Source organism: Haliotis asinina, chromosome 16 (genome assembly GCF_037392515.1).
Source record: "Haliotis asinina isolate JCU_RB_2024 chromosome 16, JCU_Hal_asi_v2, whole genome shotgun sequence".
Lineage (NCBI taxonomy): Eukaryota > Metazoa > Mollusca > Gastropoda > Lepetellida > Haliotidae > Haliotis > Haliotis asinina.
In genome coordinates this window covers 48,200,838-48,225,430 of record NC_090295.1, presented here as the reverse complement: position 1 = coordinate 48,225,430, position 24,593 = coordinate 48,200,838, and the positions used below count along the sequence as shown (strand labels likewise).

Genomic DNA, 24,593 nt, shown 5'->3' with positions numbered 1-24,593 from the left:
ACTGTACACACAGTGAAGTAAAATTGATTTATCGTAATTGTTGCCAAGCAAGAATGTAAACACGTCACCGTGTGGTCTCTGGTAACTGAACAATGTAATGAAATTGAATTATTGTTTGTAAATTATGTACTGATTAATGCAGTGTGTCTAACCCATAATTTCCACACGTAAACGCACATTCATTCCTACGTTTTCATGAAACAACCTTCAACGAAAATCACCTTCAGCCAGACGAGGTTATCTATAAATATCCCAGTATCGTGACGTGACTTACAACTAATGGTTCGTAATTAGACGGCGGCAAGTCTAGTAAAACTGCGCTTAACATATGCATGGACGCAGGAAAGCATTCACAGTGACAAATATGTCGCGTTCGTTTGGATCGTCTCTTCAAGACAGCCGTCGTCAATCCGGAATGGCACGATTGCTGACGATGTTTGCGATTTCCGAATGATTTTAAAAACAACCATGCCATATGTTACAAATTGAGACATGTTGTTTTACTATGTACTGACACACATCAGTGGCGTTTGTGGTTTGTGGAGACTGGGATCCAATTATTGACTGTATACAGCATCGGTATTCAGTAGGAAATCGGGATATGTGCGGGTCCAAGTGCTTCTGCCACGTGAAAATATGGCAAGACGCCGTATTTTACTTTGGCATTTCTCTACCATCTTAAGCTACATCTTCCGTTTAATCGGATTTTTGTTTAAGATCGTATTTTTTTTTTTTTTCTTTCTTTCCTGCTGTCTGCTACGATGGTCGCCATTGTTTTAACCTGGCGATTGACTGGTTTTAGTAGATATATGCTAATAAGTTGTTGAACTCTACAAACAGACATGATTGACAAATTCTTAAATCTGAACTCGCACCCGAGTTTCCGACCGGCCAAAGGGTGTAACTCGGAATTGGACTGTGGCCCAATCAAGGGGCGTAACTCTGCAGATATGTGTGCTTTCGGACGAGAAAGTCACCTGAACCTACATAAAATCGGAAATCGCTGAGCATCCATGAAAATATAAGATGATGGAGACACTACGTCAGTTTCAGCTTTGCCTACTCCACATGAACCACGTCATCAAGATGCTCCGGTGACGGTGACCTAGAGTGTCAACAGAACAGTGTGACGCAGAACCATGGCCGGAATTCAAGAAATGTGCCGTGCAAATACATCCAACCCGCGTTTTGTTTGATTGTCGAACTCTGTTGAGACGTGCACACACGAAGCTGAACACACTGTGACTGCCCCCTCCCTCCCTCACATTATCACCGTTGTGCATGTTGCTCCCGACCCTGTTGCAGCTGACCTAAAAGTGTTCGTCGTAACACACAGGGCCAGTTGCAAATAGCCGGGCGTAGTAGTCGTGTTGACACAAGACTCGTTTAAGAAATGACGGCAACTTGTCCAAGTTTGAGATGCATACGTTGCATCAATGCTCATGACAACAGGTCTTCTATTGCATCCGTTCTGAACGATCGACGATAATGAGAGTAGGGGAACAAGAACGCCGACGCACTTGCGGCCAATGCAAAGATTTGAACCCGTTTTACACTTGTGAACGAACGTTTTAGTAGTCACACGACTTCTACTGAACTACTTAACCACTTCTATTTGTCAATGTAACCCATAGAAACGTCTAAAAATCGTCCTAGTAATTCAAAGACATTTTGAAATGATTTCAAATAAGCGAAAAATGAAACAGTCGTGCAACACATAGTATCTGCGTCCCAAGCACATTCAACATTATACACATGGCCGACGTGAATCCAACTACAGTTAAACAGGGCACCAAAGTTTATGTCTGATTAAAGCAATCGATGATCTAACGCGACAATGAATTTGTCTGCCTGTACCAATTCATCGACTTTTTCTCCGGCTACGTGTATGGAGGTGACCAAGACCTTTTCCATGCTTATGCACTATTTGCACGATGGTTCACAGATCGACAACAACGACAGACTGGAGTTCACTGGATGACATCACAGACGCTGAAACCCTTCTCTATGGTCTTTCATATCACACCACCGTAAAGATCCGGGTTAGAGCTGATCACGTCACCGTATCCCAGTTGCGTAAATCGATGTTGATCACTGGATTGTCTGGTCAAGATTCGATTATTTACAGAACGCCCCCCGTAACTGGAATACTGCTGAGTGCGGCGTAAAACTAACTCATTCATATCATACTAATCTCTACTTCAGGTTACCAGTACACTACTATGACATTTAATCTTAGAAACAGACTTTGAAGATTCAACAACATATACTGACGTTTACAAAATAAATTGTAAAATATAAATGAATCCCCAAACAAATTCTAATTTCTGAAACAGGAAATTTAGACATGCGTAATTGTGCCTTGTGGATTCAAGTTTAATATAGTCTCTACTAGTGTACATGAGGCAGGTTGGTGGTCTGCATATTACCAAGCTTTGAAAGAGGTAATTTCCTCTAGCGGGGCATATTATGTTTACTGATAGGCAGCATTTCCTGGTAGTAGATTACTTCCTTCAACATGTTTTCGGACACGTGCGTGTGTGTGTGTGTGTGTGTGTGTGGGGGGGGGGGGGGGGAGAGAGAGAGAGAGAGAGAGAGAGGTCAATACTTTGAAGTTTAGAACATAGTGCTGACGCATGGTGACATCAAATTTGGATTAATTTCTCCGGTGAAGCATGACAGTCGTTGGTACTACAAACCCACACCGCTGTGTCAATACAAACACATGTTGTCCACAGTCGACTGGCTGGTATAGAATGATTTATAACTTTCAACTATAACTAAAAAGCAAAATCATTAATTGAGCTTAACAATCACACGATGTGACACGCACTCTCTGATCCCGGGGGTGTGCACGTGAGGGTGTGTCATTTTCAACCAATCAACATCGAGAATAAGACCAAACCTCTCTCTGTTGCAAGGAAATTGATTTTTACGCAGCAGCTGGCTCGAGACGAATTTGGCACTTCGCCAAGGTATTTCATCATCAAGTAATCGCCATGTTGTGGAAATGCTGGGCCCGAGCAAGGGGTTCTTTTATCAACAGCCACAGCGCTCGTCACATACCACTACACACTAAACTTCAAAGCCGTATAGAAGTATATAAGTAGAGTAGAAAATTCATGAACTCTTATGGTGGCTACCATCTGACAAGCAGTGTACATGACTGTTGATTGTAGAGTTACCGAGGCGTGACATGAACTCTGAACTAGATAGTTCTACAATATGTGGAGGTGTGTTCTTAATCTGAACAGTTCATTGGTCCGACAACAGAAACACACTCAAGGGCACTGAATGTCAACTATTCTTAGAGAAAATAATCAATACACTACCATGTGCATTCCTTTGTGCATAAACGAGACTCAACTGGCGTTTCAGCAATTTAGATGGATATAAATTGTTTTTATCAAAATGTAATTTGTCATTTGGAATCAGTCAACTTTGTAAACAATCATAATTTCACATTCTTCACTATGTACAGCTTCTAATTCCCAGTTTGGTTACATCCAGTGGCACGATTTGATTACATTGTAGCTCAAATACAAATTAAATATGGAAAAAGATCTTTAAAAATATAGTGAGGATGGTGTAATAGCAATATGTGGTAAACTGATCATTGTAAGTACTCACAGTATGATAAAAACAATACAACATACCAACTTTGAACGGTGATTTTATGAAGATCAGTTAGTGGTTCATACAAATATGCTACATATTAATGTCTACAGTAAAGAATATATGCGTACCTTGTGTCGTATTACAAAAATAACTGTTTCCCCAGATAAATATGCTTAAATACATGTCTGGAACACTAATCAGAGGCACACACTAGAAATGGTATTTTCGTGCTTTGAGCGAGAGAAACTGTCTGTTGACTGGCAGGCCGACGTGTTTACCAAATGCAGCCGGGCATTGTTTGGGAGCAATTCTTGTCAGTGACCTGTTCCGTTTATGTTTCTCTTATAAAATGCCAGTGATAAAATGATAAGTAGCATAATAGAAAAAAATCATTTCTGATGTAGAACAGCGCCATACTTTTTCCGAGGGCGAGACACTATTTGGAAGTAACAGCACAATGACCTTCACTGTCAAAAATGCGGAATGGCAAACGAAATCGGATTACGTTTAATGGTAAACAACTTATAACAGCATGTAGCAGACAGGATGTCATTTATCATCAGTTTTATACTGATATTCAAAGCTCTTATTCAGATACACCGAGGGCGGCAGACGGCAGAAATGTTCGATGACTTGAGTGAAGGTGTGTCATTTCGCCCTCAATCTATTGGTTCGTTTCGAGACAAGGCCCAACGTGGTTCGAGTTGTCATAGTTAGAAATAGGCCGCTGTTGCATGAATAACACAAGATTTCTCAGTATGTTTCAAACATTAGGAATGTTGATACAGTCTGTAGAATGTACTCACCTCTTCCATCTTTGAGACTGTGGTTTAGTCCAAAACACGACGAATACGAACGAGGTGATGTGTTGTCGGTTCGATCAGACAAGACTAGTAAACTCCCGCTACACCGGAATGACGTCAAGCCTGAAACAGACGTTGATTGGTTGAATACATGTGAATGAAAAGCCAATATCCCCGATGACGAAATACAATGTCTCCGTCAACAAAAACGCAATGCACGCTACAAATTGCAAACATGGAAGAGTGCAAGGCGCCTGATTTTTAAAAAGTGAAATACATAAGTAGATTATGATAGCGACGACTGATATTTCAGCGGACAAATAACAAATATTTGTTCTTCAGGGGTGATGGCAGATTTAGTAGTAATTGACGTAGTAGTTGTTTATGTTGTTGCTACATGTAAGGGGGGATTGAGTGAGTTAATATTTACATCAGCAATATGTCAGCCATATCCTGACCTGTAGTTGTCGTTGTAGAAAATGAATAAAAATCACTGCATAAACTTTGACAAAAATATAAACACACCACCAGTAAATCAATTAAAAATATTTTATAATGAAAACGATATATCATTTTTTGTACATATCCATGAACATTATAAGATATACATCCATGAGATACAGCCTCTGTGAAAGTGATGACATGCTGGTATTTAATTGTCGCTAAGGTAAGTGGGCCACTAGTGGCTTGCATCTCATTAAACTCAGCCCTTTGTGCTCGCTCTCGTTAAACAACACTAAGATTTGATTTTTATGAAACTAGATGTGAAATATGAGTGAAAATGAACTCAGACATATGACGTGGGCCTTTGTGCGAGGTCTGACTAACAACCTGTCACATAGGTTTGTTGTCGAACATATGTCTCTTGAATTCATTAATTGGTACGTGGTAAATATGTCAATAAAAATCATTTATTTCAGTCATAGCTGACATTTCCACGAGTGAGTGAGTTTAGTTTGACGCCGCTTTTAGAGATATTTCAGCAATATCACGACGGGGGCATCAGAAAAACAAATATTTTTTTCACACTCTGTACAAATGTGGGGGAATCGAACCACTATCTTGAGTGTGACGAGCCATTGTCCTACTCAATCTCCCCACATTCCCAGGAAACCACAGTCGACTTCATTTTATGTAGTTATACGATAAACTGAGTTACTGAGTTGAGCTTTACGCCACACCGAGAGTTATATTCCAGCTACATGGCGGCGGTCTGTAAATTATGGAATCTGAATAAGACAATCCAGTGATCAAAAGCATGGGCGATTGGGAACCGATGACATGTGTCAATCAAGTCGTCGAGCCTGACCACCCGATCCCGTTTGTCGCCTCTTTAGACAAGCATGGGTTACTGATGATACATTCTAACCCGGATCGTCAAGGGTCTATACGATAAAGCAGATAAAGAATAGGTATGCATATTATGTTAGCCATTAGAACAATCGGCTCGGAAAGCGATTGAGTTACTACCCAATAACGAAAAACAATGATAATGACGACAGATACTTCAACGTAACATAGCAACGATAATAATCATCATCACAACCATACATGACGAAATTATCATAATGTAACGCAATTTGTATCTGATACCAAACATACAGTTATAGCAATCATCATAAACAAAACGTATTATCGAAACTTACCTTAATATTTCTTAATTTATCGTGTATGTGATGACATACATACGCACTCCCACAAAAACAATCACAGCTATGAAACCAGCAATGATCCGTTTAGCTTTAAATACACACTCGATCCGAATTCAAGGGAACCGGAGATGGTCACGAAGTAGAACAATCCGAATCCTGAACGAAGGATTTTTTTTTACACCTGATAGGATCCACTATTCAGGCAGGTAGATTGTGAACAGTATAGTGTTAGGCAAAGGGGTCCTTTATATATACATGTGTGCCTCCATTAGAATCATTGGAAGGATAAATATTTTCATAAAGAGTAATGTCCTCTTAGCAGGTCACGTTGACCTAGGAAACACACGTGGCATACGATATGTAGCTAGTTATAATGCGTGGTATTGGTGGCTTTGATGTCATGAGTTACTGACAAGGGATGGGAAGAGATTAGGATGTGTGTGCGTCTATCTGTGGCGCTGGCGCAGGAGGGGACACGGATCCCACGTAAATATATAATACATACATAACTATAGATATAAAACTTGCTATACGTTATATATATAGGGTACTTGTTTATACATACAAGTGGCTATATTTGTCGTATTCTGTCCATGTTTTTGTACAGCAGAAAAACACCTCGTATAACATAACCGTACATAAAACACTGCCACATTACCAGTTCGTCCCCATTAAGATCTGGGAGTCGTTGTATAAAACAAACTTAGTGCTAAGGCTACCTTAGGTCCTATCCTAAACGTATGAACAATTAAAAGCGAACATTAATGCTAGTTAGGAAAAACAAAACACGATTATGAGAAATTCGGGTCTATGCTCACTCCTTTCATACCGTTTGTTGTATCTCCATAACTTCACAATCGAACATGTCTGTCTCCGAATCATCAAACAGATTCCTCTCTCGATACAGAAATACTTTGACGATAAAGTGATTTCTCACTAGTGACCCAGACTTCATTAACTGAAAACACGGTGAAATGTACCCACGACCAAAATAAGAAAGAAGGTTACTTTTAGGGTTTTATATGTGTCCTGGCCTTATCTTTTGGTTTGTATGTTTTTGTTTTTGTGTTTGCTTTGTTTTGTTTCGTTTTCGTTGTAATGTCTTTGTTTTGTATTTGGTTTTGTGTTTCGTTTTTTCCAAAAGTATGTGTACTTTTTAAACCATAAATGCAAAACATTTCTCATTACGTGGACAATAATCAGGAATCGACACGCCTCAACCTCTACAACATGTGCGACAATGCAGGCACCGACGCCGATGAATGTCAGTTGTCACGCGCGAATACCATGTGCAGAGAGACACACGGAAATAACAACACTCCGCCTGCTTCCTTCCGATACAGTAGTGGAAGGCATTCACATTGTCTGACGTGAATGGAAGTTATTCCGATGACGTATCGTACACTCCACATGACAATACGACCATGTTTTGATACAATGAACTTTAGAAACAATTTTAAAATTAAAGTGACAAAAATAGTCGATATAACATTCACTGATGCGTATTCCCTAGATTGGGTGTTGGGGGGTATATTTTTTCAGGCATTGTTTATCCCCGGTATATAATCCCAAAGATAATAAAACTATTATAAGGAGTGTTCTATCATGGAAGCAGGGCGATTGTTTTAGACTCGGCATCAATTTGATCAGGATGTTTAATTAATGAAGGCAACACGTAAGGTATGTCGCGGAAAAGAATAGTGAGTGAGTTTAGTTTTACGCCGCACTCGACAATATCCCTGCAATATGGCGGCGGTCTGTAAATAATCGAGTCTGGACCAGACAATCCAGTGCTCAACAGCATGAGCATCGATCTGCACAACTGGATACCGATGACATGTGTCAACCAAGTCAGCGAGCCTGACCACCCGATCCCGTTAGTCGCCTCTTACGATAAGCATAGTCGCCTTTCATGGCAAGCATGGGTTGCTGAAGGCCCATTATACCCCGGGACCTTCACGGGTCGGAAGAAACAGAATACATCGGATAATGGTAAGTTCCATTAATGTGTACAATCATGGATGTTGGATGGATAAAACAATCAGAGAGAGACAAACATAAATAGACATATATTAGTGGATTAGTGGATTAGTGGATTATATTTCTCGACTCGTTAACGTTTTCAAAAATATGAGGTGAGAAAGATGCCTATTCTACTTAACCGCGCTCCGTATTCAGCGTGATGGACATCAGAGCCTGTATGACGTCTCTGGTTCTATTTCAATTATAGCTACACCTTTGGAGGATCACGAAGTCGGTAGCATGCGTGTAGTGATAATGGGTCCTACACGAAAATGTCAGACACAATTACAAATATCGCTGTGACCTGGGAAAACATGTCGAGGATATGTTATTCTGTATCCCAGACCAGAGAGAATTAACTAATGTCTAGAATGAACTTTGACCAACGCTTAGTCTCTGGACATACACAATTTTGACAGAAATAGATAAAGCCATTTAAAATTGAAAAGGAGCTCAGGTAAAATGGCAGATACAGAACCTGAGGAAATCTGGACTTGCTTTAGGGCTGAGAGGAGGGGAAATAGTGTTTTTCAGAGGCCGAGACAGACCCGCCTGAGCTCTGTTCAAATTTGTAGAGATTCTGCTTGTTAGCAGCAGTTAGTCTTATCATCTGGAGTTGATGTGGGTGATTCCTAAACTTGCTCCAAGGCTGTACTGAACGCTAGACATATGGATGTACAGTAATTCTATCCTTTATAAAGGCAAGTCTAGATAAGTGAACTGCTAGGGTTGCTCCAAGGCTGTACTGAATGCTAGGCACATGGATGTACAGTAATTCTATCCTTTATAAAGGCAAGTCTAGATAAGTGAACTGCTAGGGTTGCTCCAAGGCTGTACTGAATGCTAGGCACATGGATGTATAGTAATTCTATCCTTTATAAAGGCAAGTCTAGATAAGTGAACTGCTAGGGTTGCTCCAAGGCTGTACTGAATGCTAGACACATGGATGTACAGTAATTCTATCCTTTAAAAAGGTAAGTCTAGATAAGTGAACTGCTAGGGTTGCTCCAAGGCTGTACTGAATGCTAGACACGTGGATGTATAGTAATTCTATCCTTTAAAAAGGCAAGTCTAGATAAGTGAACTGCTAGGGTTGCTCCAAGGCTGTACTGAATGCTAGGCACATGGATGTATAGTAATTCTATCCTTTAAAAAGGCAAGTCTAGATAAGTGAACTGCTAGGGTTGCTCCAAGGCTGTACTGAACGCTAGACATATGGATGTACAGTAATTCTATCCTTTATAAAGACAAGTCTAGATAAGTGAACTGCTAGGGTTGCTCCAAGGCTGTACTGAATGTTAGGCACATGGATGTACAGTAATTCTATCCTTTATAAAGACAAGTCTAGATAAGTGAACTGCTAGGATTGCTCCAAGGCTGTACTGAATGTTAGGCATATGGATGTACAGTAATTCTATCCTTTATAAAGACAAGTCTAGATAAGTGAACTGCTAGGGTTGCTCCAAGGCTGTACTGAACGCTAGACACATGGATGTACAGTAATTCAATCCTTTAAAAAGGTAAGTCTAGATAAGTGAACTGCTAGGGTTGCTCCAAGGCTGTACTGAATGCTAGACACATGGATGTATAGTAATTCTATCCTTTATAAAGGTAAGTCTAGATAAGTGAACTGCTAGGGTTGCTCCAAGGCTGTACTGAATGCTAGACACATGGATGTACAGTAATTCTATCCTTTAAAAAGACAAGTCTAGATAAGTGAACTGCTAGGGTTGCTCCAAGGCTATACTGAATGCCAGGTACGTAGATCTGCAGTAATTTTATCCTATAAAATAGGCAAGTCCAGATACAAGGACAGTACAACTAAAGACGTCAGTGTGATAGAGGCATGCTTAGATTATTATTTTTTCAAATTATCACTTTAACTATCATCTTTTATTAGTTCCCATGGTGACAAAGTGAAGATTAAAGGTATAAAGTAACAACAAACACAGAAAAGTTGAAGATACAGTGCTGTAAAGATGTAGTTATGATCAGTTACTTAATATAAATTCCATTTATGTTTGAAGTTCTCAGTTTCATTATTACTCTGTGAAAAACTATCAGTTGTTGGCAAATCAGGGTGATTCCCACCGGTACACCCTTCATCTATAATCTTACAAAGAATACAAGCCGTGGAGCTCCCAGTTATTGAATATACAGGGCACAGCGAGCTAATTTCAATTATGTTCCATTTGTAATTTGTTTGCTTCCTTTTTTTTTCTTTATCCTTTGCAGATATACTTTCATGCAAGACGACTATATTAATATTTTCTGGGTGTAAGTGTAAGTCGGGTGTCACGCATCAGTCTACCTTTATACTTAGTTGCGATGACAGTGTCGTTGTTGGTATGAGTACAACATATCTGGGCATGATTTCTCAAAGCAATAAGGCGATCGTAAATCAGTAAGGTAACCTTAGTGCAGTGTTAAAGAATGGGATCGTAAATCAGTAAGGTAACCTTAGTGCAGTGTTAAAGAATGGGATCGTAAATCAGTAAGGTAACCTTAGTGCAGTGTTAAAGAATGGGATCGTAAATCAGTAAGGTAACCTTAGTGCAGTGTTAAAGAATGGGATCGTAAATCAGTAAGGTAACCTTAGTGCAGTGTTAAAGAATGGGATCGTAAATCAGTAAGGTAACCTTAGTGCAGTGTTAAAGAATGGGAGTTAAGGTTAACATTACTGAAGGTTGCTTCGTGAAAGGAGACCGTGGACCCGAGGTACGTCTCTGGGTACAGAACCTACCCCAACCAAAACCAGACTTCAGTCTTGGACGAGTAAATTTCCCAGTGTGCCGTTTTTCATGATCGGGACTGCCATACTGTTGTATTAGACATATTTGATTGTTTTTGTGAAACAAAAGAATATTTCACGATGCACAATACCACTAACAATCAGTTGAACAGCTACATAAAGTTGTGTTATGAAACATAAGGTCATCCAAGTTTAGGGTACCGGGTGCGTTTTTGTAGTTTGACTTTGTTTAGTTTCTGTATACCTGGGGTACATCTGTGGTACCTGTGCCGAAAGCCACCCCCTCAGTCTAAGTTGACCAGTCGGTCTCACAGTAGGCAGAGATAATAAATATTGTCCTTGAAGAAGACAGCAACGTGTAATATGTACATGACTGACAACATGCGTAGGCCATGTCTTCACCATGTCGTTTAAAACCGATACACCATCTTATATGGTAATACACGATCGATACCCGACACCGCTGATAGTCGTCTATGTTACAAAACTTTGGCGTGTCATGTCTGTGGACACCTGTCGCTTGACATATGCTCTGAATATATTGAAAACTCACTCACAAATTCACTCATTCATTTTCAGCCACTCACACAACCACTCACCCAACCAGCCACTCATCCAACCAACCACTCACCCAACCAACCACTCACCCAGCCAGCCATTCAGCCACTTACTCACCCAACCAACCACTCACCCAACCAACCACTCATCCAACCAGCCTTTCAGCCACACACTCACCCAACCAGCCACTCATCCAACCAGCCAACCACTCATCCAACCAACCTTTCAGCCGCTCACTCATCCAACCAGCCACTCACCCAACCAACCAACCACTCATCCAACCAACCATTCAGCCACACACTCACCCAACCAGCCACTCATCCAACCACTCACCCAACCAACCACTCATCCAACCAACCTTTCAGCCACTCACTCACCCAACCAGCCATTCGCCCAACCAACCTTTCAGCCACTCACTCACCCAACGAACCACTCACCCACTCACTCAACTATTCCGTTATCGTGATTGATAAAGTGCCAGAGGACAATAAGCCATAAACACTATAATAGCAATTAATTTCATTAATTGTACGACAAGCACTGCCTGTGTCCCTGAACCGGTGATGCTCAGGATGAAACACTGTGCCATTCCCTGGACTCATAACGTGACAGTACCGTATATAACACGATATTAACCATCTCGTATAAGGTCGTCCTGTTCGGTATTTCACCTTTTGCTTCTAACCTTCTCTGGCACGTGTTTCAGACAGCACTATACATGTCCTCCATGACTCCACTTTGCTATTGACTGAACGCGGTAGTACTTTGCTGGTTGTGTGAAAGGAATCCAACTTTTACATTCTGTTCCTACCCTACTTGGTTTATTCACGCAAAGACATTGGTAACGCGAAGGGGCTAGCAAGTAAGAGTAGTGCTGTTGTAGAAACAGCCTGAACAGATTTAGACTTGGATTGGGATTCATCTGTATCAGTTTGACCCAAACAGACTATCCGAGGATCTCCCACAACCTTTGCCTGTCGTGCGAGTCTACGGTTGATTGGTTTATCCCAATGACATTGTCATTCTGTTCTAGATAAACCGGAGGTTGAAGTCAGGAGCAGCGATCCATGCCTCCGGGTTATGATGACAAACAAATAATGTGTGTCTAATTATCTTCTTCGCTCAGTTTTATTTGCGATGTTATGTCCTGTGCTTTCAGTTTCAATGTCTGCAAACACCAGTATGGGAACAACTCACACACTTGTCATCGGATCGCTCTCCCAGTTAACACATCTCTGCGCTTCCTCTAGAGGCACGTGACGCCAAGACAACCAGACGTTATGACGTCACAGCGGACATGACACCGAAGCTCAAGTCACGCTCATCATTTAAGCCCTGTCGTAGACAGAACCCAGACGTAAATAATTTGAAAACAACTTTTACATGCCATCCTTTTTAATTTCATGCAGTCCTTAAATATTACATATTTTTGTAAATTAATCGAAATATTTAAAGGAATATTTTGTTATTTTGGGTGCGCCAACATCAAGTAAACACAATACACAATGAAACACAGAGCAACTTTACCTCGAACGTTCGATTGAGACCAATGCAAGACATACTGGTAAGCTGAAGAATGAGATTTATACGGGTAAATAGAAAACTGAGATTAGAAGTCCTAAAAAGTCGGACCTTTAATCACTTTGTCGGCTTCATGTAAAAGGTACCAATGAAGATACGGGTTAGAATTGGTCTTCAGCAGCCCGTGCTTGTCACGAACGGCGACTCACGGGATGGGAGAGTCAGAGTCGCTGACTGGGTTGATACATACCATCGTACCCCCAATGCGTAGATCATGCAATGCTCATGCTGTTGATCACTGAATTGTCTGGTCCACCGAGCTGTCATACTGCTGGGTGTGGCATAAAACTAAACTCTCACTCGTGGGAACTGAACACATACCGAGGGACGAAAGAAAGTATACCAGTGTTTTCAGTGTAATCGAGAAGAACTGTTAATACTACAAGAAGTGTTTTACATTAGAAAATGTCTCTACTCATTCCTGAGACAGTTTCTAATTAGCTGTCTAAGGTAAGGCGTCTTATGCCGATCAGGTGCGGTGAACGTATTTTTTATTTTATTTATTATCATAACAATTTCGAAGCATTTTTTGAGAGTTCAACCTTAAGGTTCATTTTCATAGAATATAGATGACTTACGATATTTTCAGCTGAAATTAATCATAAAATCAACTGGGGTGTGTAGTTTCTATTTCTATATATCTGATATTAACTGATGCTCAGTGGCGTGTCTGTTTCAAGCTTGAGTCGGCACATTCTTCAACATCGTCATGTCTCTGTCAGTGGCAATGTTCGTAAAGTGATATACAATCTCCCTGAGAATCACCGATGTATTGATTATACAGTGCAATACCTAAGTGTGTTCACATTTTGCCTACACCACATTTTTACCTACATTCCTATCAAAACAAATTTACACTCCAGTGGCTATGCTTCATGTAAGGTTAAACAAGGAACCACCTACTATAAACAATGGCCTGATCCAAGTCAGTTTCAAAGGATTTATTAATTACTATAATATGATGATGATATCAAGCATCTCAAAGCTCACAAACACATTTACCCTCCAGTGGCTATGCTTCATGCAAGGTTACACATGGCAATGGGATGTAGTCAAAATGGGATCATACATATACCATTACCTACATCACGTACCAGCGTTTACCTAGCTTTCAAAACCAAACATCACTTCCCCAGAACTACCTCAACCACTAACACGATTCCACATAAACACGCCAAGGCATCGAGGACACTGCTTGTTGTCATTTCATAAAGTAATCCAATATCTTGATCCTTTAATCCCCTATGGATGATCGGCCAGAGGAAATCAGCTATGAGCAGGCCAGCCAAACACGATAGTCTCCAACCAGTCCACCAGGTAACACGTGGATTGATCACTTCACGCACGGATCATGCAACGAAGAGTGCTGCAGTTGTCAACAAACTCAGGAGATGGCCGTAGCAAACCTTTATGGCCTGCAAGGTGGACTCGGTTGTCCGAACACCTATTAAACATTTAGTATCAAGCATTCATCAAGATGTGGACAGTGCGCTTGACTCTCAGTTGTGTCATAGTGCAAACCAATTTAATCAGTTTCTTTAAACCACCATGGCTGGTGCCTTCGTCAACTCTTCCAAATATGTCCTTCGTCCGCTGTCCACCATTCTGTGTTACACTCAGAGTGAGTCAGTGAGTGAGGGGCTTTTAGCAATATTTCAGCAACATCACGACGGGGATCCACACATTCCCATGCGGGAAATCAAACTTGTATCTGCAACTGTATTCTATAAGCTGAGCTAAACTGCATCTACATAGAAAACGATATGCTAAATCAAAAGTGAAGCTCGACTTGCATTTGTATGCAGTGAGGGGCGCTAAAATTACAGTGCTAGACTTGCAAAAGCTTTGTTGCACAAAGAGATATCGCTTGCGTGCGATCATATGATATCGCATAGGCGATATCGTTTTGACAGTAAATTTGGTACAATGTCCTGACAATGCTATGACGTCATGAACTCGATGACAGCACAATGCTGTCGTTGCATTCCAAGTCTGATTTTGTTCAGCGTTGACAGATTTGAAGAATGATTTTATATGAGAAATAGAATCCCTCCCTCGTGTCTACTGATATCAATTATATCAACACCCGTAGACAGAGGTAAATATCTGAATAAGGCCCACCACCTTACATGTTCTTGTGTTTTAACCGTTCAGTTTGTAGTGTGTGTTCTCTGTCTAGACACAGTCAGGAACAGATGTTACACATCAGTGTTAGCAATACTCTAATTTGCCAGTTGGCCATCAGGGCCTGCTGCCGCCTGTAAACTTCATAATCTACAGGCCCTGAATGAAATCAGCAGGCCCATTTTATTAAAATCAAATCAATAAAAATAGAATGGACTACACTGTACCCAGTTTCACAAAAAAACAATTGTATGACGCAGACAGGAGTTTTACTTGTTAAAGACTGGAGTTGATATTCCCATGCGCAAATCGCCGAAATACCACGATGAGAAACTGCAAGTTATCGTAACATGATGGATCATGAATAATTAACGAACATTAATAACGAAAAATATCATGGGAAAGATCCCCGCTGTAAAATGAAAATGAAGGATGATTTTACTGAAAGCCACAATGGATAGCAAATATTTGAAACAAGTGGCCTGATACAGTGACAATCGGCGCTGGGCCTCCGAGCCGGCGATCGTTTCGAATCGTAATACCGAGCATCTATCAACACGGTCAATTTGTATATCTCTCTGTTCTTGTTAATGACATGAACCTTAAAACTCTGGTTCATCATCCCCCACATGTGAATGTAATAATTGACATCATCAGTAATATTATGTGCTTAAGTACTGTCATCGTCGTCGTCGTCGTCATCATCATCGTCATCATCGTCGTCGTCGCTTTCATCGTAATCGTTATCACCATAGTTATCATACATAACCTCTACTATATGATCGCTTTCATCTTCAATATTTGTATTATTAACATCATCACCTTTCAGATCATCATCTATCATCATCAATATTTTCTTAAACATAATCATTGCTGTAATAATTAGAACAGAATCAATGAGTGACGTACTGAGGCCACGTGTTGATTCAGGTCTTCCAGTTTATTAGTATGACTCGATGTCCACCTTTAAGTACACCATGGCCGAAAGCTACTCATTTACGCAGGTTTCGGAACGTGTACCTTATAATAATAAGGGACACAAATATGCCCCTATAATTGCCAGCAGAGTAATAATTCTTCGGAAGAGAAATAGTGGCTATTTATTCCGTACAGATACATTGTATTCATACATTCATATCGATGTCCGTTTGTCAACGCATGATCGGCAAAGCAGCTCAATTTGAGATTAATAATTCACTAATACCAACACATATGTTGCAGATCGATGTCCGTTTCTAGATCGTGGATAGTGTTATCTGGGCAAAACAACCCGCGATTGATGGCTCTGATGTTGTCGCTCGTCTGTTTCACAAGGTTTCACGTGGATAACTACTACTACTACTACTACTACTACTACTACTTGGACTACAACCACTGCTGCCACTGTGACCGACTAAATCCCAAGACACCTCTACTAAAGATTCTGCTAGTAGTAGTGGCTGCAACAGTAGCAGTAGTAGTAGTAGTAGTTTAATGACGCACTATTCGAGCTATATGGCGGCCGTCTGTAACTAATCGAGTCTGAACCAGACAACCCAGTGATCAACAGCATCATCATCGATCTGCACAACTGGGAACCGATGACATGTGTCAACCAAGTCAGCGAGTCTGACCACCTGATCCGGTTAGTGGTCACTCACGACAAGAAAAGTAGCCTTTTCTGGCAAGCTGCTGAAAAGTTGGTGACGTTTTATGGGTTGCTGAAGGCCTATTCTACCCCGGACCTTCAAGGGTCCGTAGTAGTAGTAGTAGTAGTAGTAGTAGTAGTAGTAGTGGTGGTGGTGGTGGTGGTGGTGGTGGTGGTGGTAGTAGTAGTAGTAGTAGTAGTAGTAGTAGTAGTAGTAGTAGTAGTAGTAGTAGTAGTAGTAGTAGTAGTAGTAGTAGTAGTAGTAGTAGTAGTAGTAGTAGCAGCAGAAGTAGTAGTAGTTCGACCTCTAATACAACCATGTAACCTACAACTATTCAGCTTCCTTCCCTACATCTCAAGTCTCAAGTATCACGCCCCTTATCAAAATGGATCCTGCTTCCGTTTATAAATGATGACGTCATCTATGTATAAAGTCATCTCTAAGCACTGAAACAAAGCGTTACGTGACCGAAATCAGGTGTATGACCTCATTCTTCCTTATCATGTCAGTGACCTAAGCCAAGAAATAAAAAGAATTTCGATTTACGCTTTCCTGTTAAATAAGTGCAAACGTGATGATATGCATGCGAATATTCCCTGTAGACAGGCAGTGAATCAAATATACCTATGTGGCACAAACAACGCAGTGAGAAAATCCACACTTATTAATGCGGATGTGAATGATCATGTCAGACGGCAAACCATTTTCTTGTCTTTTCTTTTCTTTAATTTGTCTAACGCCGTACTTATCAATGTTCCCGCTGTACGACTGGTATCTATAAATAACTAAGTCTAGTTTGTTTGTTTTGATTGTTTATTGTGTTACGATTCCAGCAATATGGAGGTGAACTGTAAATAATCGACCAGACAATTCTGTGATCATTAATCAACATCATCAGCATCGATATAAGCACTTGGGAGACGATGACATGTGTCCGCCAAGTCTACAAGCCTGTTCATCCAAGGGCAACGGCCCACAGCATGGAAATACCTCAACAATGTTCTACCTCACTACATTCGACAAAATGCTAAAATTTTATTTCCTTCAAAACTTCTCTTCAAAAATATATAATTCATGTACGTGACAAACGTAATTCATGACAAAATAAATGACAGAGCTTTCGTTCTCGGTTTCCTTCAAGCTAAATATTGAAAACAACGCCGACGCATCATGGTGAGTTTCCCTCCTGGAAAAAATATAACAACCAGCGAACTTTCTAATAATGTAGTTTTGGTCTTCATATATTTTATCAGGGTTGTTTGTATAAAAATGTCGGTTTCACTTTCGAAGCGGTTGTTCTTCTTTTATGTTCTCAGCTTCCCTGCTTCAGCTGCTTTGATGTCAGATGATAACATCAAGGGTGACTGGGGTGGCTTTTCATCTTAAAAACCTGGTCGGGATTGATCCCAACAATCAACCTATAAACCTTGCATCTCAAATTACACACCAGGGGCCGACCTTTTGATATTTCGAAATCTGTGACATGTTCTTTATAACATATTCCCACAAAATACAGAAACAAAGATTGGCTCAGGGTTTATTCCACCAACAACTTCGTTCTGTTTTGAAAACACTTCGTAAAGTAAACGAACAATCAAAATATCCTGCAAAGAAGGAAGCAGTCATCTCATTGCTTATGTTGGAAATGCCCTGCACCCCGTGTTTCAACACCCACAACGCTCCAACAAGTGTTTCGCCTCATACAAATTCCTGTATTGTATGGATCCAGCTGTTCTACCACAGAGCTACCCATCCGTCTCACCTGAGCGTTATGCTGCCAGGTAAATCAAGCCAAGGTTAGAGAGGGCACTGGGGCAGGAGGTTGACTTAACGTGTGTATAAATCAACCAGTCAGGCGCGACCTATATACAGTCTATCACTTCCTGCCAAATACCCAATAAAGGCTTTCTCTGTCACACTAGCGTTATCTTGAAGGTGTTTCCCAGCTTTACGAAACCTCGGGCACTCGAGATACCTTTGCCTCCAACACGTATCTTTCCTTAACCCCCATAGTGATACAGAAAATGTGTTCTCGTCACAGTTAGTAGGTTCGAATCTTTCTTAGAGTTAAGATGGCCGTATGTGACCTACATAAACAATAGCTTACGACTAGCTAGCTCGAAAAAACATCTTAGTAAATCTTGACCCTTGTTGTTGTAGAAGGGTAGGGGTATACCCTTTGTATCAGAATTTGTACGTGTAATATCACATTTGTGAAAGACCGTACGTAAGTAGTGACAAAAAACACCGTAATGTTTACTGTTTTCATTTTTATTTATTTTATTGAAAGCGGTATTGCAATACCCGTGAATACCATAAAGTTTACAAGAATCCAAATCATGTGGTTGATCTTCATGTTAATGTGTTAGTCATCAACATAGTCTGGAATCCAGAGTTGTGCTCTGTTGTGATATTACTATGGAAACGACCTATTCTTACGTGGGAATCACATGCTGCGTTTACACTGACACATACCGTTTACACTGACACATACCGTTTACACTGACACATACCGTTTACACTGACACATACCGTTTACACCGACACATACCGTTTACACTGACACATACCCGATTTTTTACGAACCCGATTAAACAACTGGTGTAAACTGTTGGCTCTAACTCGACACAGTACAATGTCATATTCAAGTCATGTTCATTAATAATGGCACTATACAAATCGCACTGGTTGCTCAGAACACCACACAATGCCATTATTTTAAAAATTATACAAATCATTCTCATTAACAGCCAAATATAGGTATTAATTAAGAAAATATGCAATGGTGTATACAGACAATAGAACAGTATACAAGTAATACGCATAAATTATACGAGCATTATAAGGACACCAAACCGTGTCATATACAGTTGTCATACACAGTTGTCATACACAGTTGTCATACACTGTTATATATATAAATCTGAAACACTTAAGCAGTACTCGCAAATTAGGATACTATATAAGTGCGTGCCATGCGCATTTATTTTGTACACTACGAGTCATACGTATTGATTATGACATTAGGCCACGTCATACCCGAACAGATTACAATGATTTAACTATAAATCTGAAACATAAAACTAACCGTACCCGTTAAACAGGACAATATTCGAGTCATAAGTATTAATTAGGACACTATACGAGTCATGTGCATGTTCTCATTAGGACACTATACGAGTCATGCGTTCTCATTAGGACACTATATGAGTCATACGTATTAATTAGGCCACAATGTCACCTCATACCCGAACAGTATACAATGTTATACCCGTAACTCGGAAATACCACACACATCGTACTCACTAACCAGAACACAAGTCGTACACGCCGTAATTAATAAAATACAATGTCGTTTCTCATTAATCTGGATACAAGACAAGTGAAATTCATTCATTAACTGGTTTCCTAGTTACGAAATTCCCAAAATCAAGGAAAATAAAATGGCCTATCTGTTGACGTCACATCACGCACATCTGATCCCAATCACTATCAAGAATATCCGACCCGTGAAGGTCCCGGGGTAGAATAGACCTTCAGCAACCCATGCTTGCCATAAAAGGTGACTATGCTTGTCGTAAGAGGCGACTAACGGGATCGGGTGGTCAGACTAGCTGACTTGGTTGACACATGTCATCGGTTCCCCATTGTGCAGATCGATGCTCATGTTGTTGATCACTGGATTGTCTGGTCCAGACTCGATTATTTACAGACCGTCGCCATATAGCTGGAATATTGCTAAGTGCGACGTAAAACTAAACTCACTCACTCACGCAATCAAGAATATCCCAAAGATCAGCCTCCGCGCCCACTGAAGTCGACAGTAAAAGCCGCAGCTACATTCCAATAAGCCTTCTCCGGAATGACGGAATTTCACAGTTTCTTTCACCGTATGTTTCTCATTTAAGCGTATTACTTTGCCCTATGAGAAATGTTTCTTTTCGTAACCATGATAGCGCCTTTCTAATCCCCCGAGGTCACAGTGTTGTGTAAACGTTATTCTTTGTGTGTGCGATATACATGTTATATCACTTGTCCTCCTGGACAGCATACGTCTATATGTTTTATTTCTGGTTTCTGTGACCATCTCAGCAACTAAAATTCATCTTAATGAATTGTGTACAAATACGACACTGACAAAACATTGCCGTTTCATTGTTTATCACACATTTGGCTATTAAAGCCCCAACGTTCACGCCTCACAAGGAGTAACATGTTACATCACACGTATGTTTACTGCTAAACATGTGTCCGCTCAGTCTCATGGGAAGTGTGTACTTGAAACAACAGGTCTCACACGGCCGTTAGGAATTTCCTCAATAAATACCTCTTTATGATCTCATTTTTCAGACTATTCTGTCGAGGAAGTCCTTTTATGAACATATGCATGCGGAAACGCATTTGGACAATATCAGTGTTGATATCATATCCAAAGTTAGAAGATGCTATGACTACTTTCAAAGATGTGTGGAAAGATTAATATCAATTTGAAATTTTTATTTCAATAACAATTTCAGCTCTTTCAGCATATTACCTGGTAATTTGAACACATGAAGTTAATGCTGATTTTTTTTGTTTTAAATTTTAGAATGTTAAATTTTCAACGTTACATTTTGAAATTTCAAGACGAAATATACAACACGACCGCAGTTGGTTTCCGTAGAACACTGCCGACGAAAATAACAGTAAAAAGCTTTGCGCGTAGTCGACGTAACTCCTTCACACCACCTCATGTAAGGAGCTTTCCTCACCACTACCGGCTTATATACCACGCCATTCCATTGGAGTCTCCCAAGTGCTGAACGAAGGCTATTTTGAGCCACACTCTCCGCAGTGATGCAATGCCTGGCCAACACATGGCGTGATGTCCTAGCAACACAAACTCCTTCCTCGACCCCACCTTTTCACCAGATGACGTGATGTGCTGTGGTTATATTAATGGCGTGCGGCCTGACGCAGGAGATTAGCGATGAAAACATCATAAAACTTGATCTTCATTTGGAAAGCTAAGACGCGAGATTCCTTCACACTGCTCGTCTCCATGTGAAAATACTCTATATCTGTGTACCTTCTATATTCATATATGTAGTTTATATAATATTGCCACTGTTCCTTAATGGAATACTAAGCAATAAAATGTCTTATCTTGTCTTATCTTATCTTTTCTTACCTTATCGACCTGAGGGTAGTTAGGTTAGTCGCTGTGATAATGAAGGATATTTTGTCTTTGGCATTTATCAACTCTGCTGCACTCCTCTATATGTAACGCTTGGTGGTCTGGTAGTTCAGAGGGAAAAGCGTTCGCTCGTCCCACCGAACACCTCGGTTCAATTCCCAACAGTGATTTGGAATAATGATGAAAGCAGTATGTTGTCACTCACTCTTCCACTCACTCACTCACTCATCCATCCACCCTTCCACTCACCCACCCACCCTTCCACTCACTCACTCACTCACCCATCCACCCCCTTCCACTTACTCACCCACCCACCCTTCCACTCACCCACTCACTCACCCAATCCACGACAACGTATATGCAATATTGTCATCCCAGATATTGCATATGTCCTTAACCCAATAAAGAGCTATACTAACATACAGCTGGCACTTTCTCTTTTCCCTGGGGAATCTTAAGGCCTAAACGACCTTGTGCTATTTCCTGGCAGTGTTCACTATTTAAAGACGTTTATAGGCTATGTCAATAGAACACTATATATAAAGAATCGTAATTACCCCCATCGTCTCATGACAAAAACCTCCGATGAGAGGAGAGGGTGTTCTGTGAATGAAACGGTGCATGCAGTAGCTGGTGATCATTCAAGGGGAAGGACAGAGTGGGGTGTATGGGTAGACTTGCATAAATCTGTAAGTTAATAATAAGTTTAAAAGATAATTTCATATTTACAAATGTGAATAAAAAGAACACATTTTCTCCATAACAGATTTGCGTCCAAATTGTACTCTCCGCTAATGTAGACTTGTCTCTTTAAAGGATAGAATTACAGTACATCTATGAGCTTAGCATACAGTACAGCCTTGGGGCAGGGTTAGGTTATAGGGTATACTGAAGAATGAGAAGACATGGGACAGATAGGCAGCCCTTGTGGTTGTTATGACCTAAGAGCTACAATTATATTTAGAAAAAGTTACACTTAGAGTATGCATCACTTAGGAATAATAGTGTAATGTCCTTCTTGAGTATAACTGGATAGTTGAAATTGTAAACCGGTAACTTAACCTTGCAATGTTATGTTTCATTACGTACGAGGGCGAAAATATCGGGGATTCATATTTTTCATTCGATGCACAGGGGCAAATTATCACTTTGTTATGGTGACGTGACGCCATAAATAATGGTGTGACGTCACGTTTCGTCTATGACGCTGCTCTACGTGAAGCGACGGCGGGGCGCTATCTCTATGTTTGAAAGTAGATTTGGGACTATTTTCCGTCCTGACGACTTCAGGATATTATTTTGTGCCCTCGCTCTCGCTCGGAATATACTAACATTTAGGCACTCGTGTCCTGAACACAGTGTGATATAGGCACCTATATAATATCGTCAATTCATGGTATTATATCAGTGATGGGATCGTCATAACCCTGATGTAACCAAACAGTAAATCCCATGACCTCCACACGGGTATTCGTCATCATTCCAGGTCAGTCGTAATACTCCTGTTATATTGCAGCAATGCAATGAGGGTGTATTGAGTCATACAATCGGTTGGCAAATGCCGCACCTTAATTTACGAGGTGTTGTTGGGGTGAATGCTACCTGCAAAGGATTGTAAATCAGTGCACAACACCATTCACTAGACGAACAAGGTGAACTCTTAAGAGGACTCAACCCAACAAAAGTACTAGTACACGTGATCCCAATGTCCTGTGTTATATATCGGGACTACAGTACAATACAAGATCCTTGTTGTCCTATTGTCTAGGACGTGGGACCGTTTTAACGTACATCTGTACCAGAAACATCCACATTTTGCGTTACCACTGTCAGAATTATGTTAATGTATGGGAGTGAGTGAGTTTAGTTTTACGCATCTTTTAGCAATATTCCATCAATGTCACGACAATTGTCCCTATACAAATAGTAGCATAATAATTAATGTATTGGAGATTAATACAAATCTAGTGTCGTGATTGGTGTGTTTCGGGTAAAAAGGAGTTACTGCCGTAAGTCTAACTTAAAGTGTAGGAACAGTGACTTTCGTAAGTCTGTGTAAAGATATGTCGTAAAGTGATTCCGGTCGTAGATTGGGGTACCGAATTACGACATAGCGTCACGCGAAACACAGCAGTGACCTTAGGTCAGACATACGTGAATATGAACAGCTTCCTGAATATTAATGAAGCATCAAGCGCTCACGGTAACAGTTTCAAGTTGATATTCAGGTGTATGGCTCTCTTGAAGGCCGGCAAGTGTCTATAGAGCTGTACACAGAGCAGGAAATGTTTCATAACTTAAAAAATATTTTCTTAAAGCGAGGGTCAACTGAGTTCGTTAAACATTGGGTCTGGTGAGAGAAAGCACCTGCCTTCTCTGAATGAGATACAAATAACCCATGATACAGAAGTCGTTCTTGATTCGACATTATATAGCAACCCCATTCAATCTCTGCGTTACTATAACACAATAGGCTTATCATAGCTGAAGTCATCTCTTTCAAAGAAGCGTGGAGTAAAGGCGTTTTATATATATTATATACAGTGCATTTTACTGTAATATCTGTACCGTTGTACTGTAACGGCGTTTGTTTCTTTGTTCTGCTTGCATATTGTTTAACGCCGCTTTAACCACCAGTCTCTCCACAGCCTCTATTGTTACCTAGAGTCAGGCGTTGCA

General features: G+C 40.5%; 1 protein-coding gene across 2 annotated transcripts in view; it reads right to left on the bottom strand.

The window, feature by feature from the left end:
- Positions 1-24,593, bottom strand: part of LOC137268933 (solute carrier family 2, facilitated glucose transporter member 3-like) — a 99,885-nt gene that overhangs the window by 15,989 nt on the left and 59,303 nt on the right. For both annotated transcript variants that reach the window (XM_067803552.1, XM_067803553.1), the window contains exon 3: positions 4,425-4,544. In XM_067803552.1, coding sequence (XP_067659653.1) covers positions 4,425-4,433 — 9 coding nt within the window. In that variant the 5' untranslated portion in view covers positions 4,434-4,544. The remainder of the gene's footprint in view (positions 1-4,424; positions 4,545-24,593) is intronic.